The 17,934-nt window shown below is 36.0% G+C and overlaps 1 protein-coding gene across 5 annotated transcripts in view; it reads left to right on the top strand.

Moving 5' to 3' along the window:
- ORC4 (origin recognition complex subunit 4) overlaps window positions 1–16,908 on the top strand; it is a 95,763-nt gene extending 78,855 nt beyond the window's left edge. For all 5 annotated transcript variants that reach the window (XM_049712490.1, XM_033425321.2, XM_004268238.4 and 2 more), the window contains 5 exons: window positions 2,514–2,600; window positions 13,151–13,259; window positions 13,987–14,082; window positions 14,168–14,235; window positions 16,461–16,908. In XM_049712490.1, coding sequence (XP_049568447.1) covers window positions 2,514–2,600; window positions 13,151–13,259; window positions 13,987–14,082; window positions 14,168–14,235; window positions 16,461–16,649 — 549 coding nt within the window. In that variant the 3' untranslated portion in view covers window positions 16,650–16,908. The remainder of the gene's footprint in view (window positions 1–2,513; window positions 2,601–13,150; window positions 13,260–13,986; window positions 14,083–14,167; window positions 14,236–16,460) is intronic.
- The last annotated feature ends 1,026 nt before the right edge of the window (window positions 16,909–17,934 follow it).

Raw genomic sequence — 17,934 nt, 5'->3', positions numbered from 1 at the left:
AGGTTCTGAAGAACCTAGGGGCAGGACAGGAATAAAGACTCAGACATAGAGAATGGACTTGAGGACACAGAGGGGGGAAGGGTAAGCTGGGAGGAAGTGAGAGAGTGGCATGGATGTATATGCACTACCAAATGTAAAATAGATAGCTAGTGGGAAGCAGCCGCATAGCACAGGGAGATCAGCTGGGTGCTTTGTGACCACCTAGAGGGGTGGGATAGGGAGGGTGGGAGGGAGACGCAAGAGGGAGGAGATGTGGGGATATATGTATATGTATAGCTGATTCACTTGGTTATACAGCAGAAACACACCATTGTAAAGCAATTATACTCCAATAAAGATGTTAAATAAATTAATTAATTAAATGAAAGGACCATAGCTAATTCTCCTCAAAGGAAATTCCCACAAAGTGCTATAGCTAAGTTCAAGAAAGATCTACCAACTTTCTTAACCTTCCCTGTTTAGTTAACAGAAGGTAAGAATGTTTAGCAGGAAGACTAGGAGATTTAGTATATATACTGCTGCCACTAAGTTATCCCTGGAGCAGCATGAGCCCTCAAGTACTAGTGTAATCCTGCCGGTCAAGCACACTGCAGTGAGCACATTAAGAACTTGTTTCTGCAAGTGCTACTCCTGTGCTCATCAGTGACAAGGGAATGTGTCAGCTTCCCTGAATAAGGCAGAGAAGACTAAAAACAGTAGCAAGGGAATGGGGACTGTAACTAGGATAATATATTTACTGAGAGCATAAAACTTCATCCCATTTGACTAGAACTTATTCATGAATCTGGATCTTCTCACAGTGGAAGAATTAGAGACATACAGTTTCAGCTCTAGGAAATACAGAAATACTTAGTTTTCTGGGCCTTTTTTTTTGGAAAAAGAATCGTTATTCTTTGCAGATGAGTTTTGAAAAATTATGTCAGTCTTATCCAAGCCTTTTTTGGCTCTGCCAACTCTGATTTTACTGTCCTTTCATCTGATCTTTTCTTTGGTGCCAAGTGAACCTCACCTTTCATTAATCCTAATTCACTGCAGTCACTGTGTTTAGTCTTCTCTTTCTCTCTTAAAGGGCTTGCTGTTGCTATATATATATTTGTATCATAAACAGGGTTGAATACCCTTGGAAGCATACCAGATGAACATAAAATAATAAAGCAAAGTAATACAAATAAAAAACTTTGGGAAATTAACCGTAGTCCTTGCTTCTGCAGTTGTTGACTCTTACCAAGTCACTTATAAAGTTGATATATTAAATATATATTTAGATATTTCTTTTTCAAAGGGCCCTATTGAGCTCTAAATTTCCAAAGCCATCAACTTCTCAAAATACATCTTAATTTAGTTATACAAAGTATGCAGTTTACATTGTTGATCACCACTTCCCTCTTGAAGTGTTGTCCCTCTTGTTTTCTTCCCCTGGTTTTATTGCTCTCTCTTGGATTCTATTCCAGTCTTCAACATCTTTTTCAGTCTCTTACTTTGCTCCTCTTTTTCCATTTACTTCTTCTTTTTTTTTTTTTTCCGGTACGAGGGCCTCTCACTGTTGTGGCCTCTCCCGTTGCGGAGCACAGGCTCTGGACGCGCAGGCCAGCCTGCTGGACGGGCCCAGCCGCTCCGCGGCATGTGGGATCTTCCCGGACCGGGGCACGAACCCTTGTCCCCTGCATCGGCAGGCGGACTCTCAACCACTGCGCCACCAGGGAAGCCCCTCCATTTACTTCTTAAACATTTATAATACAAGTTTTACTTCCTGACCACATCTCCCTCTTCACTTCTCCTGGGACATTCTGTTCCCCATAGTTTCATCTTTGATTTTTTTCTAACCCCTCTCAAACCCTTCATCGCTGCTCCCCAGCGGTTGATTCTCCATCAGACATGTCTTCTATAAATATGTTTAATTCTTTCTTGTCTTCACACCACTGTGTTAATCCAGACTCATTTTGTTTCTTACATGGACAATTGCAGTTGCCTCCAGTTAGGTTTTCCTGCCTTTGTCCTTCCGTACAGTCACTTAGCCAAAGCTGAAACTCAGGATGACATTACTACTCATCTTCTGTCCCTATGCCACAATCTCCCTACGTTGTTCATGATGTTCCCTATAACTGGATTGCTCTTTGTAGCATATTGACTCATACAGTTTAAGCATTCTTTGTAACACTTTACCTTGTTTTTGAAGTATAGTAAACAACCGTTATTCTCTGTTTCATTTAGTGGTGCATTTTGATCATCCCATTAGTATGACTGTATAGTTTCCCTCTTTAGACTGGAAATTTTGTGGTAGCAAGGGTTATGTTTTATCTTGGTGTCTTTGGAATTAACGTAAAGGGACAAGAAGAAAATAGAGTGGAAGTTTGATTTTGATTTTTGTTTTCCACAAATAAGACCAGCACCTGTTTAATAATGGATAAATACCAGATAGAGTTCATGAGATACACCAGCCAGTGAGGCACAAGGTTATAGTTAGGTTTTAAACTGCATTGTTCCTTAATTCTGTTTTGATTTTTTTCCTCTAGAGTCTCTCAGAAGATAGGAATGTGCGAGACGTGCTGCAGAAGCATTTCAATGTCAGCAAAAGCCTGCGGTCATTACACACGCTACTGGTTTGTATTAGTTTTATTTTTATCACTCATTTCTTTCACCAGGTAATTATGTTCTGATGGGAATTGGTTAAACCTCTAGATAAACTTTGGGAAAATAAACATGTCTACTACATTAGGTCTTCCAATCCATGAATATGGTACGTCTTTTCTTTTATTTAGTTCTTCTTTGATTTCTTTCATCATCATTTTATAATTCTCACCTCACACATGCTGTACATGTTTACAGTGTATACCTAAGTGTTTAGTTTCCTGTGGAGCAATTTTAAATGATATTTTGTTTTTAATTTTGGTTTTAGCATGCCCATTATTAGTGTATAGAAATGTGACTGATTTTTGTGTTGATGTTGTATTCTGCAATGTTGCTGAACTAATTTATTTTAGGACTTTTTTTAACAGATTCTTTGAGATTTCCTATGTAGATAATCATATCATCTGCAAATAAAGAGTTTTATTTTTTTCCTTTCTAATTTGTATATCTTTTCTTTCTTTTTCTTGTCTTTTTTGCAATGGCTAGAACTTCTTACACTATGTTGGATAAGAATGGTGAGGGTAGATAATTGCCAGTCTTAGGGGGAAAGGATTTAGTCTTTTACTGTTAAGTATGATATAAGCTGTAGGTTTTTAATACATGTTTATTATCAAGTTAAGGTAATTCCCATCTATTCCTAACTTGCTGAGAGTTTATTATGATTGTGTTAGATTTTATTAAATGCTTATTCTGTATCAATGAATATGATCTATGACTTTGCTTCTTTAGCCTGTTGGTATGTTGAATTACCTTGCTTGATTTTTGAATCTTGAACTAGCTTTACATGCCTGGACAAATCCTACCTGGTCATGGTCTTTCACCCAGTAATTATATCTTAAGCTTAAACAGTATCAAGAAAGGGGTACTTAATTGTTCTGAAAAGTAAAGTTTTTCCTTCTCTTAGAGTATTTGATACTAGTCTAATATTTCTAGAAATTTATTTATTCATTATTACAAAAGGTATGGCAAATACCTTTCAAAGAGAAAATAATTTTGGTTTCCTGAGTTTCTTCTTGATCACTTCCATTTATAATAATAATGGGTATCATTTATTAAAGAGCACATGAGTCAGGTGACCTAGTTACTTTACCAGCGTTATGTCTAGTTATATTAATCCTGTTTTTTAATCTTTGGATGTATTTTATCCTTACCTTTGAGGAAACTGATGCTCTTTGAGGTTAAATAACTTACCCCAGGTCACACAGCTAGTAGATGGCAAACCCAGGACTCAAATCCAGGGCTGTCTGGCTTCAAGCTTATCATAACTGCTTTACTATATGGTTCTGCCACTTTTTACAGATTCTCCATCTCCATTTCTGGTCTTGCTTAGGAAACTTAAGAGTGTTTTCCTCTCTATATACTTTCCCTCTCGTTAGCACATCCCCCTCCCATTTATCAAAACCACACTGCCATTTTCAGCAACAGCTGTCTTTATCACAGAAGTATTACAGGCTAAGAATTTTTAGAGTAGAGATTTTAGTTATTTATTTACCAAAATTAGACTTTATTTACTAGCTTACGGTATATGGAGGATACACACACACATGTATATACATAAACACATACCTTTCATTATTCTGGGAAAATATCTCTGCCTCAGAATTGTCAACATGAAAAACCATTGTTTTGCCAGTTTCCTATATTTTTAATTCAAGGAGATGACTCAATTTTTGTTTGGGGTTTTCTAATTTAAGAAAACTTTTAGAATTGGTGGAAATTATAAAGAAAGGAGAAAGACCTGCCTGAGATTAAATATAGTTTGGATAATTTTTCAACAAAAATAGATCAGTTATACACATAGAAAAAACACCGTCATTGCATAGCCTAAAGTACATTTCAGGTTGATAAACCTAACTTTATGTAGAAAAACAAAACTTTTTTTTAAATTACAAGAAACATATAAGAGAATATGTTTGTATTCTTGAGGTAGGGAAAGATTTCTTACAGAAGTTACACAGAGCACAAGTCATAACAAAAAAGATGGTTAAAGTTAATTACATTGAATTTTTAAATGTCTAGACACTGAAAGATACCATAGATGAAGTGAAGACTGATAAGGAGAGGAAAAATGGAATGTGTATAATCATCAACACTGTCCATAATATATAAAGAGCTTCTACAGTAATCAATAAAGGAATGAACTGACCAGAGGGCAGACAGCAGAAGCAAGAACAACAATCCTGCAGCCTGTGGAACAAAAACCACATTCACAGAAAGATAGACAAGATGAAAACACAGAGGGCTATGTACCAGATGAAGGAACAAGATAAAACCCCAGAAAAACAACTAAATGAAGTGCAGATAGGCAACCTTCCAGAAAAAGAATTCAGAATAATGATAGTGAAGATGATCCAGGACCTCGGAAAAAGAATGGAGGCAAAGATCGAGAAGATGCAAGAAATGTTTAACAAAGACCTAGAAGAATTAAAGAACAAAAAAACAGAGATGAACAATACAATAACTGAAATGAAAACTACACGAGAAGGAATCAGTAGCAGAATAACTGAGGCAGAAGAACATATAAGTGACCTGGAAGACAGAATGGTGGAATTCACTGCTGCAGAACAGAATAGAGAAAAAAGAATGAAAAGAAATGAAGACAGCCTAAGAGACCTCTAGGACAACATTAAACGCAACAACATTTGCATTATAGGGGTCCCAGAAAGGGAGGAGAGAGAGAAAGGACCAGAGAAAATATTTGAAGTGATTATCATAGTTGAAAACTTGCCTAACATGGGAAAGGAAATAGCCACCCAAGTCCAGGAAGCAGAGTCCCATACAGGATAAAACCAAGAAGAAACATGCCAAGACACATAGTAATCAAATTGGCAAAAATTAAAGACAAAGAAAAATTATTGAAAGCAGCAAGGGAAAAACGACAAATAACATACAAGGGAACTCCCATAAGGTTAACAGCTGATTTCTCAGCAGAAACTCTACAAGCCAGAAGGGAGTGGCATGATAAAGTGATGAAAGGGAAGAACCTACAATCAAGATTACTCTAGCCAGCAACGATCTCATTCAGATTCGATGGAGAAATCAAAAGCTTTACAACAAGCAAAAGCTGAGAGAATTCATCACCACCAAACCAGCTCTACAACAAATGCTAAAGGAACTTCTCTAAGTGGGAAACACAAGAGAAGAAAAGGACCTACAAACACAAACCCAAAACAATTAAGAAAATGGTCGTAGGAACATACATATCGATAATTACCTTAAACGTGAATGGATTAAATACTCCAACCAAAAGACACAGGCTTGCTGAATGGATACAAAAACAAGACCCATCTATATGCTGTCTACAAGAGATCCACTTCAGACCTAGGGACACTTACAGACTGAAAGTGAGGGAATGGAAAAAGATATTCCATGCAAATGGAAATCAAAAGAAAGCTGGAGTAGCAATACTCATATCAGATAAAATAGACTTTAAAATAAAGAATGTTACAAGAGACAAGGAAGGACACTACATAATGATCAATGGATCAATCCAAAAGAAGATATAACAATTATAAATATATATGCACCCAACATAGGAGCACATCAATACATAAGGCAGCTGCTAACAGCTATGAAAGAGGAAATCAACCGTAACACAATAATAGTGGGCGACTTTAACACCTCACTTACACCAAGGGACAGATCATCCAAAATAAAAATAAATAAGGAAACAGAAGCTTTAAATGACACAAGACCAGATAGATTTAATTTTATTTATAGGACATTTCATCCCAAAACAGCAGATTACACTTTCTTCTCAAATGCGCACAGAATATTCTCCAGGATAGATCACATCTTGGGTCACAAATCAACCCCAGTAATTTTAAGAAAATTGAAATCATATCAAGAATCTTTTCTGACCACAGCACTATGAAATTAGAAATCAATTACAGGAAAAAAAACATAAAAGACCACAAACACATGGAGGCTAAGCACTAAGTTACTGAGTAACCAAGAGATCACTGAAGAAATCAAAGAGGAAGTTAAACAATACCTAGCGATGAGTGACAATGAAAACACAACGATCCAAAACCTATGGGATGCAGCAAAAGCAGTTCTAAGAGGGAAGTTTATAGCTATACAAGCCTACCGCAAGAAACAAGAAATGTCTCAAATAAACAATCTAACCTTACACCTAAAGGAACTACATAAAGAAGAACAAAAAAAAATCCAAAGTTAGCAGAAGGAAAGAAATCATAAAGATCAGAGCAGAAATCAGTGAAATAGAAACAAAGAAAATAATAGCAAAGATCAATAAAACTAAAAGCTGGTTCTTTGGGAAGGTAAACAAATTGATAAACCGTTAGCCAGACTCATCAAGAAAAAGAGGGAGAAGACTCAAATCAATAAAAATTAGAAATGAAAAAGGAGAAGTTACAACAGAAACCGCAGAAATACAAAGCATCCTAAGAGACTACTACAGGCAACTCTATGCCAATAAAATGGACAACCTGGAAGAAATGGACAAATTCTTAGAAAGGTATAACCTTCCAAGACTGAACCAGGAAGAAATAGAAAATATGAACAGACCAATCACAAGTAATGAAATTGAAACAGTGATTAAAAATCTTCTAACAAGCAAAAGTCCAGGACCAGATGGCTTCACAGGTGAATTCTATCAAACATTTACAGAAGAGCTAACACCCATCCTTCTCAAACTCTTCCAAAAAGTGGTGGAGGAAGGAACACTCCCAAACTCATTCTGTGAGGCCACATCACCCTGATACCAAAACCAGACAAAGATACTACAAAAGAAGAAAATTACAGACCAATATTACTGATGAATATAGATGCAAAAATCCTCAACAAACTACCAGCAAACAGAATCCAACAACACATTAAAAGGATCATACACCATGATCAAGTGGGACTTATCCCAGGGATGCAAGGATTCTTCAATATACACAAATCAATCAATGTGATACACCATGTTAACAAATTGATGAATAAAAACCATATGATCATCTCAATAGATGCAGAAAAAGCTTTTGACAGAATTCAACACTCATTTATGATAAAAACTCTTCAGAAAGTGGGCATAAAGGGAACCTACCTCAACATAATAAATGCCATATATGACAAAGCCACCGCAAACATCATTCTCAATGGTGAAAAACTGAAAGCATTTCCTCTAAGATCAGGAACAAGGCAAGGATGTCGACTCTCACCACTATTATTCAACATAGTTTTGAAAGCTTTAGCCACAGCAATCAGAAGAAAAAGAAATAAAAGGAATACAAATTGGAAAAGAAGAAGTAAAAGTGTCACTGCAGATGACATGATACCATACATAGAGAATCCTAAAGATGCCACCAGAAAACTACTAGAGCTAATCAATGAATTTGGTAAAGTTGCAAGATACAAAATTAATGCACAGAAATCTCTTGCATTCCTATACACTAATGATGAAAACTCTGAAAGAGAAGTTAAGGAAACACTCCCATTTACCATTGTAACAGAAAGAATAAAATACCTAGGAATAAACCTACCTGGGGAGACGAAAGACCTGTATGCAGAAAACTATAAGACACTGATGAAAGAAATTAAAGATGATACCAACAGATGGAGAGATATACTATGTTCTTGGATCGGAAGAATCAATATTGTGAAAATGACTATACTACCCAAAGCAATCTACAGATTCAATGCAATCCCTATCAAATTACCAATGGCATTTTTTACGGAACTAGAACAAAAAATCTTAAAATTTGTATGGAGACACAACAGACCCTGAATAGCTAAAGCAGTCTTGGGGGCAGAAAACAGAGCTGGAGGAATCAGACTCCCTGAGTTCAGACTGTACTATGAAGCTACAGTAATCAAGACAATATGGTACTGGCACAAAAACAGAAACATAAATCAATGGAACAAGATAGAAAGCCCAGAGATAAACCCACGCATCTATGATCAACTAATCTATGACAAAGGAGTCAAAGATATACAATGGAGAAAAGAGAGTCTCTTCATAAGTGGTGCTGGGAAAACTGGACAGCTACATGTAAAAGAATGAAATTAGAGCACTCCCTAACACCATACACAAAAATAAACTCAAAATGGATTAGAGACCTAAATGTAAGACCAGACACTATAAAATTCTTAGAGGAAAACATAGGAAGAACACTCTTTGACAGAAATCACAGAAAGATCTTTTTTGATTCATCTCCTAGAGTAATGGAAATAAAAACAAAAATAAACAAATGGGACCTAATGAAACTTCAAAGCTTTTGCACAGCAAAGGAAACCATAAACAAGATGAAAAGACAACCCTCTGAATGGGAGAAAATATTTGCAAATGAATCAGCAGACAAAGGATTAATCTCCAAAATGTATAAACAGCTCAACAGCTCAATAGTAAAAAAAACAACCCAATCCAAAAATGGGCAAAAGACCTAAATAGACATTTCTCCAAAGAAGACATACAGATGGCCAAGAAGCACATGAAAATTTGCTCAACCTCACTAATTATTAGAGAAATGCAAATCAAAACTACAATGAGGTATCACCTCACACCAGTTAGAATAGGCATCCTCAGAAAATCTACAAACAACAAATGCTGGAGAGGGTGTGGAGAAAAGGGAACCCTCTTGCACCGTTGGTGGGAATGTAAATTGATACAGCCACTATGGAGAACAGTGTGGAGGTTCCTTAAAAACTAGAACTACCATATGATCCAGCAATCCCACTACTGGGCATATACCCAGAGAAAACCATAATTCTAAAAGATACATGCACCCCAATGTTCATTGCAGCACTATTTACAATAGCCAGGTCATGGAAGCAAACTAAATGCCCCTCGACAGACGAATGGTTAAAGAGGATGTGGTACATATATGCAATGGAATATTACTCAGCCATAAAAAGGAACGAAATTGGGTCATTTGTTGAGATGTGGATGGATCTAGAGACTGTCATAGAGTGAAGTAAGAAAAAGAAAAACAAATATAGTATATTAATGCATATATGTGGAACCTAGAAAAATGGTACAGATGAACCGGTTTGCAGGGCAAAAGTTGAGACACAGATGTAGAGAACAAACGTATGGACACCAAGGGGGGAAAACTGCGGTGGGGTGAGGATGGTGGTGTGCTGAATTGGGTGATTGGGATTGTCATGTATACACTGATGTGTATAAAATTGATGACTAATAAGAACCTGCAATATAAAAAAAATAAAATTTAAAAATTAGATTAAAAAGACCACCTGAGGACTGATTAAAGGAGTGCAGGCCCTGCATACACCCTGATCCTTATCAGCAACCCTGGCCTTGAACCATTGTTATAAAACTCCTCACTAAATCCTCCCAGGTTGGGACCCACAGTTTTCAAGGGCAGGAGTCTGCTGTCTCCCTCTTTGCCTGGCAAAGCAATAAAGCTATTCTTTTCTACTTCATCCAAAACTCTGTCTCTGAGATACAATTCAGCACCGGTGCACAGAGCCCGAGTTTTTGCATCCCGACCATAAAAAAAAAAATAATAATGAAAAATAAAGGGAAGAACTAAGAATATGAGTGCAAGCAATCCACCATTGTAGAATCCCACATGACTTATAAATTGCAAAGATATTTAACCTCTCCAGTAATTAGGGAAATGGTACAATTTAAACTTTACAGTTAAACCCTTTTTTCTGCCAATCTGGTGGGTGTCAAAAGTTTATGTCTGGGGCTTCCCTGGTGGCACAGTGGTTGAGAGTCCGCCTGCCGATGCAGGGGACACAGGTTCGTGCCCCGGTCCGGGAGGATCCCACCTACCGCGGAGCGGCTGGGCCCATGAGCCATCGCCGTTGAGCCTGCGCGTCTGGAGCCTGTGCTCCGCAACGGGAGAGGCCACAACAGTGAGAGGCCCGCGTACTGCAACAATAACAACAACAAAAGTTTATGTCTGATGATATGGTGACTGTTACGTTTATTGCTGCTAGTAGTGTAAATATGTATAGATACTTTGGAGAGCAATATGGAAAATTAGGTATCTAGAGAGACTCAAATACACAAGAAGGCATGTACAAGATTGTTTATTGCAGCCTTGTTTATAGTCCCTCCCCCAAAATGACAGATACCCATCAATAAGGGAAAGAATAATTAAATTGTGCATATATACAAAGGAATATAACAAAAAAAAGAATAAACCACAATTGACATCTGGACATAGATGAATTCTCATGACAGTTGTTTAGTGAAGAAAGAGTAGCATTAAGTACAATATGGTATTTATATAAAAGTTGAAAATTACTCTGTATTGTCTAGGAATACAAAGATATGTAGTAGAAGGATGAAGACTTGCATGATTTTTTTGCATGGAGAAGAGTAGAGAGTCCAACCAGGGCAAGAGACAGGAGCTTCAACTCTGTAAGTTTATATTTTGTAAGCTGAGAAAGTGGTCATGGATATTCATTATATTATTCTCTTGCCTTTTTATATGTCAAAAATATTTTATAATAAAAGCAAAAAGAAAAGGTAAGAGAAAGGGAAGGAGCTACTGGGTACCTGGATCCCTCCCAGTATGGGGAATGAAGGACAAGGATTACCAAACTTTTTTGTTCAGTTAAAGACCCTGGGCCCTGGTTAAAAAAGGGAGAGAGTTCAAGGCAATAGAAATAAAAGGAAAAGTAAACAAATGGGACCTAATCAAACTTACAGGCTTTTGTACAGCAAAGGAAACCATAAACAAAGCAAAAAGACAACCTAAGGACTGGGAGAAAATATTTGCAAATGATGTGACAGACAAGGGCTTAATTTCCAAAATATACGAACAGATCATACAACTTAATAATAACAACAATTAAAAAACCCAATCGAAAAATAGGCAGTAGACCTAAATAGATACTTCTCCAAAGAAGGCATACAGATGGTAACGGGCACATGAAAAGATGTTCAACATTGCTAATTATTAGAGAAATGCAAATCAAAACTACAATGAGGTACCGCCTCACACTGGTCAGAATGGCCATCATTAAAAAGTCTACAAATAACAAATGCTGGAGAGAGTGTGGAATGTAAATTTGTGCAGCAACTATGTTGGTGGGAATGTGAATTCGTGCAGCTGCTATGGAAAACAGTATGGAGGTTCTTCAAAAAACTAAAAATAGATTTGCCATGTGATCCAGTAATCCCACTCCTGGGCATATATTTGCACAAACCTATAATTCAAAAAGATACATGCAACCATATGTTCATAGCAGCACTATTCACAATAGCCAAGACATGGAAACAACCTAAATGTCTATCGATAGATGAATGGATAATGAAGATGTGGTACACATATATACAGTGGAATACTACTCAGCCATTAAAAACTGAATGAAATAATGCCATTTGCAACAACATGGATGGACCTAGAGATCATCATACTAACTGAAGTAAGTCAGAAAGAGAAAGACAAATACCATATACTATCAATTATATGTGGAATCTAAAATATGACACAAATGAACTTATCTACGAAGCAGAGACAGACTCACAGACATAGAGAATAGACTTGTGGCTGCCGAGGGTGAGAGTGGGGTGGTGGAGGGATGGATTGGTAGTATGGGATTAGCAGATGCAAAATATAGGTAGAATGGATAAACAACAAGTTCCCACTGTATAGCACAGGGAACTATATTCAATATCCTGTGATAAACCATAGTGAAAAAGAGTGTATAGATATGTATAACTGAATCACTTTGCTATACAGTAGAAATTAACACAACATTGTAAATCAAGTATGCTTCAATAAAATATATATTTTTTTAAAAAAAGGAGTTTCTAGTGTTAGTGTCCCAAATATTACATGGCATATACTTACACTAAGAAATTACTCATTGTTTACCTGGAATTCAAATTTAATGAGATGTCATGCATTTTTACCTGCTCACCCTACTTACATGACTAAATTTAAATGCTGAGTCAATTATATTTCAATGAAAAATAAATTTTTAAAAAATTAAGTAAAATTTAGATGTTAGGAAAGTTACAAATAAATCTTCAAATGCAGAAGTTTTTGTTAGTCATTGGACAGAGCACTTGCTACATGGAGGCAACTTGTCCTTGCTTTCAAGGAGAGTTGTTTCTTGGTATAATTTTGTTTTTGTTTTTTTAATTTTTAATACAATTCAATATAAAGTAGCTCACCTCTGTCACTTAAGACTAATAACCTGGATTGGTCGATTGGGTGGTAAGAAAGTTTTTACAAGTCACACTTCTGCCTTTTTGGTTTGGTTTAGTCTGGGGCTTTAAATAGTAGTCTTACTTATTTTTGGTCTCTTCTCGTCACCCTACTCCTTCTAAAGTATTTTTCTTTTGAGGAGTTGTAAACAAACAAGATATGCAAATGGAAAGGGGTAGAGAGAGCAGCAAGAATTTTTTAATGCTTTACATTTATACAGTTACATGACATATGAACTGAAATACTGTATTTTAATAGAGCTAAATATGAGAATACCTTTCCCAGGCATTACTATTTACTCTTTCATAACTCTCTGAATTAAGAAGTTTTGTTAAAGTGCCTAAGTAAATATGCAGTTGTTTTTCTGATCTGCATTTCCTTAGATGCTTGCTTTAAATCGTGTAACACCATCACACCCATTTATGACTGCAGCAGATCTGATGGAGGCAAACCAGCTGTGTAGCATGGACTCTAAAGCAAATATTGTACATGGTGAGAAACCTGCTTAATTAGTAGTTTTTTAAATGTTTGAGTTTATATAATGGTATGATTTTCAAAATTATAATTAACATTGGGTATAGTATTTTATATACAGAATACTTTTATATCCATACGTCCTTTAACTCAGCCCTTTAAAAGGTATTGTTCCTCCCATTTAAAGTGAAAGGAACTCGAGGCACTGCCTCACTTGCTACATTGTAAATCCAGCTGAGACTGTATTGCAGGCGTTCTCATTGCACCAAGTGTTAATGAAGGGCACTGGCTTTTAGCCATTTGGGGTTCACTATCCCTTTTGAGAATCTAATGAACCTTCTCCTCTCCAGGAAATAAAAAAATTAGATATAATTTCCAGGGGATTAGAGATTCTGAATAATCGAGGGCCCTGTGTAATTTTAAAGTTACATCATAATTGCAGCTCTGGTTTATGTGGTTAAGTGTTAGATAGTATTGTCTCGAATCCTTGTACCATCTCTGGAAGTTTAGAACGATCCTATTTTACATATATGAAAACTGAGCTCAGGGAGGTTGAGTAACTTTCTTAAGATTATTCAGATAATAGTGACTGAAACACATTTGAACCTAGAGGGGTGTCTTGACCTCCCTCCACCCCTCAAAACCATAATCTTTCACTTTATCCTTCTATTTGAAGGAAAGTTATTTCAGTCTTATGTATCAGTAAATAAACGATACCTCATAGTTTGTTCCCCTTTTATTATAGGTCTGTCAGTCTTGGAAATCTGTCTTATCATAGCAATGAAACATTTAAATGACATCTATGAAGAGGAACCCTTTAATTTTCAAATGGTTTATAATGGTGAGATGAGACATTGGTATTTTCTAACACTACTACCCCCACTGCTTATTTGAAGCTACTAATGCTGTCATTGCTTTCTGTCCAGAGTTTCAGAAGTTTGTTCAAAGGAAGGCCCATTCTGTTTATAATTTTGAGAAACCTGTTGTCATGAAGGTAAGAGTTTTAATTTTTAAAGGCTTATTTTTACATCTGATTTGATTGTATATATCATAGTTGCACTTTCATTAATTTTGAAACATTAGGTATTATCATAGGAATTTTATTCAAAACAGACAAAAAAAAATCAATCTAAAAATGAAATGTTTGAATCATTCTGAAGAATGCAGCCAGTTCTTTTTACAGTTTTGGGGGTATACTGCCCTCTACTGTCTCTTCCTAGAACTGGCATCGTGCAAAGGATCTACTCATTACAGTCATAACCCTATCCCTTTATACCTCTAAGCTTGGCTTTATAATCTCAGCAGTAAAAAGAGACCGAATGGGTCATTAAGAAAACAAAAAAGAATCTCATTGGTTGGTGAGGGTATACAGAGAAAGTTTTGTTAGGGGTGAGGCATGAGTTTTAAAACTTGAGGAACTTTATTCTAGCATACGATTGTCCACCAGAAATATGAGCCACATAATGTAATTTTAGATTTTCTAGTAGCAACAAAAAAGTAAAACAAAAAAAAGGTGAAATTAACTTGGACAGTAAATTTTATTTACTGTACCAAAATCTTTTGATCTATAGTCAATATAGAAAATTATTAATGAAGTTTATTTTCTTTTGTGTTAAATCTTTGAAATTCTATGTGTTTACATTTAAAGCACATCTTAATTCACTGACTATTCATTGGAAATAATTGCTCTTTAGATTCCTTCAATTATTTTTTTTAGATTCCTTATTTAGCTGAAGTAGATTTACATTATGAAATTGTTTCAAACATACAAATTTTCTAAGTGTTAGTTTTTTAATTAAACTTAATAAAAATTAAATAAAATTAAAAATAGAGTCCCACATTTCAAATGCTCAAGAGCCCCGTGTAGCTAGTGGTTACCTATTGGACAGTACAGCTCTAGAGGACTTTATGGGAAGAAACACCTTTTTTGATTTTTTTTTAAGCAGTGGACCCATAGCTTCTTTAGCATCCTTTATAAGGGATTAGTAGTCAATTTTATTTCTTACAGCAACCAAAAAATGTGAGATCAGGGCATTGCCATTTCTTCAAAACAATAGGAAAAGTATTTAGTATACTGGAGGTTGGTTTTTTCCTCCCTTCCTAATGTCCATATTTGTCTGATAGTCATAGCTTGTGGGAGTTGTATGAGTGGAAAGGTTTAGCTGAGCACTTAAATTTTTATGAGTAATTTGAAGCTGCTCATTTCTACCTTTTAATTAAATAAGAAAGTATTTTGCTACCTAGAAATACTTTAAATCTCCTCAGTTTTATTCAGCCAGTACCTGCAGCCTCTAGTATTTTCTCATTTTCAGAAATTAATGGTGTCTGAACTGTTTCTCTTTTCATCAGAAGAATTTTTATAGTACATAAAGAATATATTCCAACAGTATTTTTCACAATGAGGCTTAAGAATAGAAAGCTCATAATCTATTTCAGTGTCTCAGTATTTAATGGTTAGTAGGTCATGATTTAATGGGTTTTTTTTAATACATTAATAAAATACCTGAAACAACAAACATGGTTAGAAAAGACATAATACATGAATGTTGGAGGTAAGAGGAAGCAGACAGTAAAGAGCCCTGTTAAGGTGGGGAAGATGAAAGAAAGGGACTTTCTGACGGGTTGTAGTGGTCTGTCAGACTTCTTAGGGAAACAGGAGCCTGTCTTTTCTTCCATACCTGTACCACTCTGCTGAATCATTTATTTATAGGGTTAGCTGAACAGGTGTACTCCTACAGGTCTTTCCTGCCTCCCTCTCTTTTTACAGCTGTATTAAACTTTTACACAGCAAAGTCTTACAAAGGTAGAAACAAAATGTAAAGGCGAATTTGAGTAACCTAGGCAATTAGTCAAAAAGTACTGGTCTTATCAGATCTTAGGTTTTTATAGAGAACTAGAAACTGTTAACTTAAGTACTAGGAGGAGATATGACATAGAATGAGGTTAGGAACAAAAACCACGTTGTACAAACTGAATTAAGTTTGCCCTGTTTATATTCAGTGATGCAGGGACGGATAACTGTATATAGACACTGCCTCGTGTGATGTGTGAAGTTTTTATGAGGTTAATGAGAGCTGTTTTTGAACTTTACTCATATCTATTAAGTTTTGTTTCCTGGTACTCTATTCCACAACTGACCAAGATCCTGACTGTTCTCTGAGTTAATGTTGTTTACTTTACTTCCCCTATTCAACCTAAACTATTTCTTTCATCTTTCAGGCCTTTGAACATTTACAACAATTAGAATTAATAAGGCCCATGGAAAGAACATCAGTAAATGCACAGAGGGAGTACCAGCTGATGAAACTACTTTTGGATAATACGCAAATTATGAATGCTTTGCAAAAATACCCTAACTGTCCTACAGATGTTAGGCAGTGGGCAACATCCTCCCTAAGCTGGTTATGAATATAACCATGGCTTCAGTTGTGGAGTTTCAGGCATACTTCTCTAAAGAATGTTGTCCTTCAACAAGATATGTTATTACATTTTCTTATATTTATAAAAATGTATTTTTGTATTTATGGGAGACTGTTACACATGTAGCATCATGGCTGTGCCTTGCCTTTGAATCACGGCACATGAGCAGTTACATGATTTATAATTCCAGTAATTTAGATTATGTTGTAGGTAGTTGTTCAAAAAATAAATATGACTATTTTAGGGATTGAATCATATGCTTATTTAACACTTGTGAAGTATTTATGTGGTACATTTGAAGAGTTCATTTCAACCCAGCAGCCAGATGTTTTTACAAACCTTAAACAAAGCAGTAAAGAAACAATGGTAAGAGTTGAGGTGTAATGAGTAGTCTTTTGGTCCTTTGGGAGGTGCTGCAGTTTTTCTGTATTCATGGAAATTTGGGATTCTGTCCCAGACCCACGTCTTCTAGTTCAGGAGACTGATCAGTTTGGCTAGAAGATGGTTTACACGGAAGAAAAAAGCAAAAGGTTTGACCATTTTCTTCCAGGCTTCTTATAATATGGTACTCATACCATCTACAGAAGAATCTTTTGTAGCATGTTTTAAAATGCAGATTCTGGGGCCTGTTCTAGGGACTAGCATTTGTCTTTCTGACACAGGCAGTTTAGGGGATCCTGTGAACCCACCCCCACAGATAATGGAAAGTGTATGACGGTGCTAACTAAACCTGCTTGTATCAAAATGTGGAGCCCTAGGAGGGAGGAACGTGGGAATGGCAAAGCATCAGGAATCCATGAACTAATGCTGGTATATGTTTAAAATGAAATTTAGTAAGCATTCGTTACGTGTTAGTGACTTCATTTATTTAAAAATATTTGATTGTCTATTATTTTCATGGAAGGTTTACTAAAGACAGACTCCCTATCCTTGTGCAGTTTGTAATCCTTTTAACTGTCAAAGACCTTATGATATTTAGTTACTGTTGTTTACAGGTGAGAAAACTAACACAGTAGTGACCCTGTCCAGAGGATTGACAGACCCTGGAATTCAACTCATTTCGTTGACACCAAAACTCAGTAATGCGTTCCTTACCATGTAGTTTTAAAAGTATACTCTAAAAAACTATTTACGTGGTTTTTAAGAAGTATTGCGTTTAGAATGGAATATGAGATTTCTGTGCATAAAAATAGCTCTTTAGTAGTTGCAACCTGTTCTTTGTATACCGGCATTCTAAGTTTTCAGATCACTGTCATTTACTTTTCAGCAGTGT

This window comes from Orcinus orca, chromosome 7, assembly GCF_937001465.1.
Source record: "Orcinus orca chromosome 7, mOrcOrc1.1, whole genome shotgun sequence".
Lineage (NCBI taxonomy): Eukaryota > Metazoa > Chordata > Mammalia > Artiodactyla > Delphinidae > Orcinus > Orcinus orca.
This window is presented reverse-complemented; position numbering and strand designations above follow the sequence as displayed.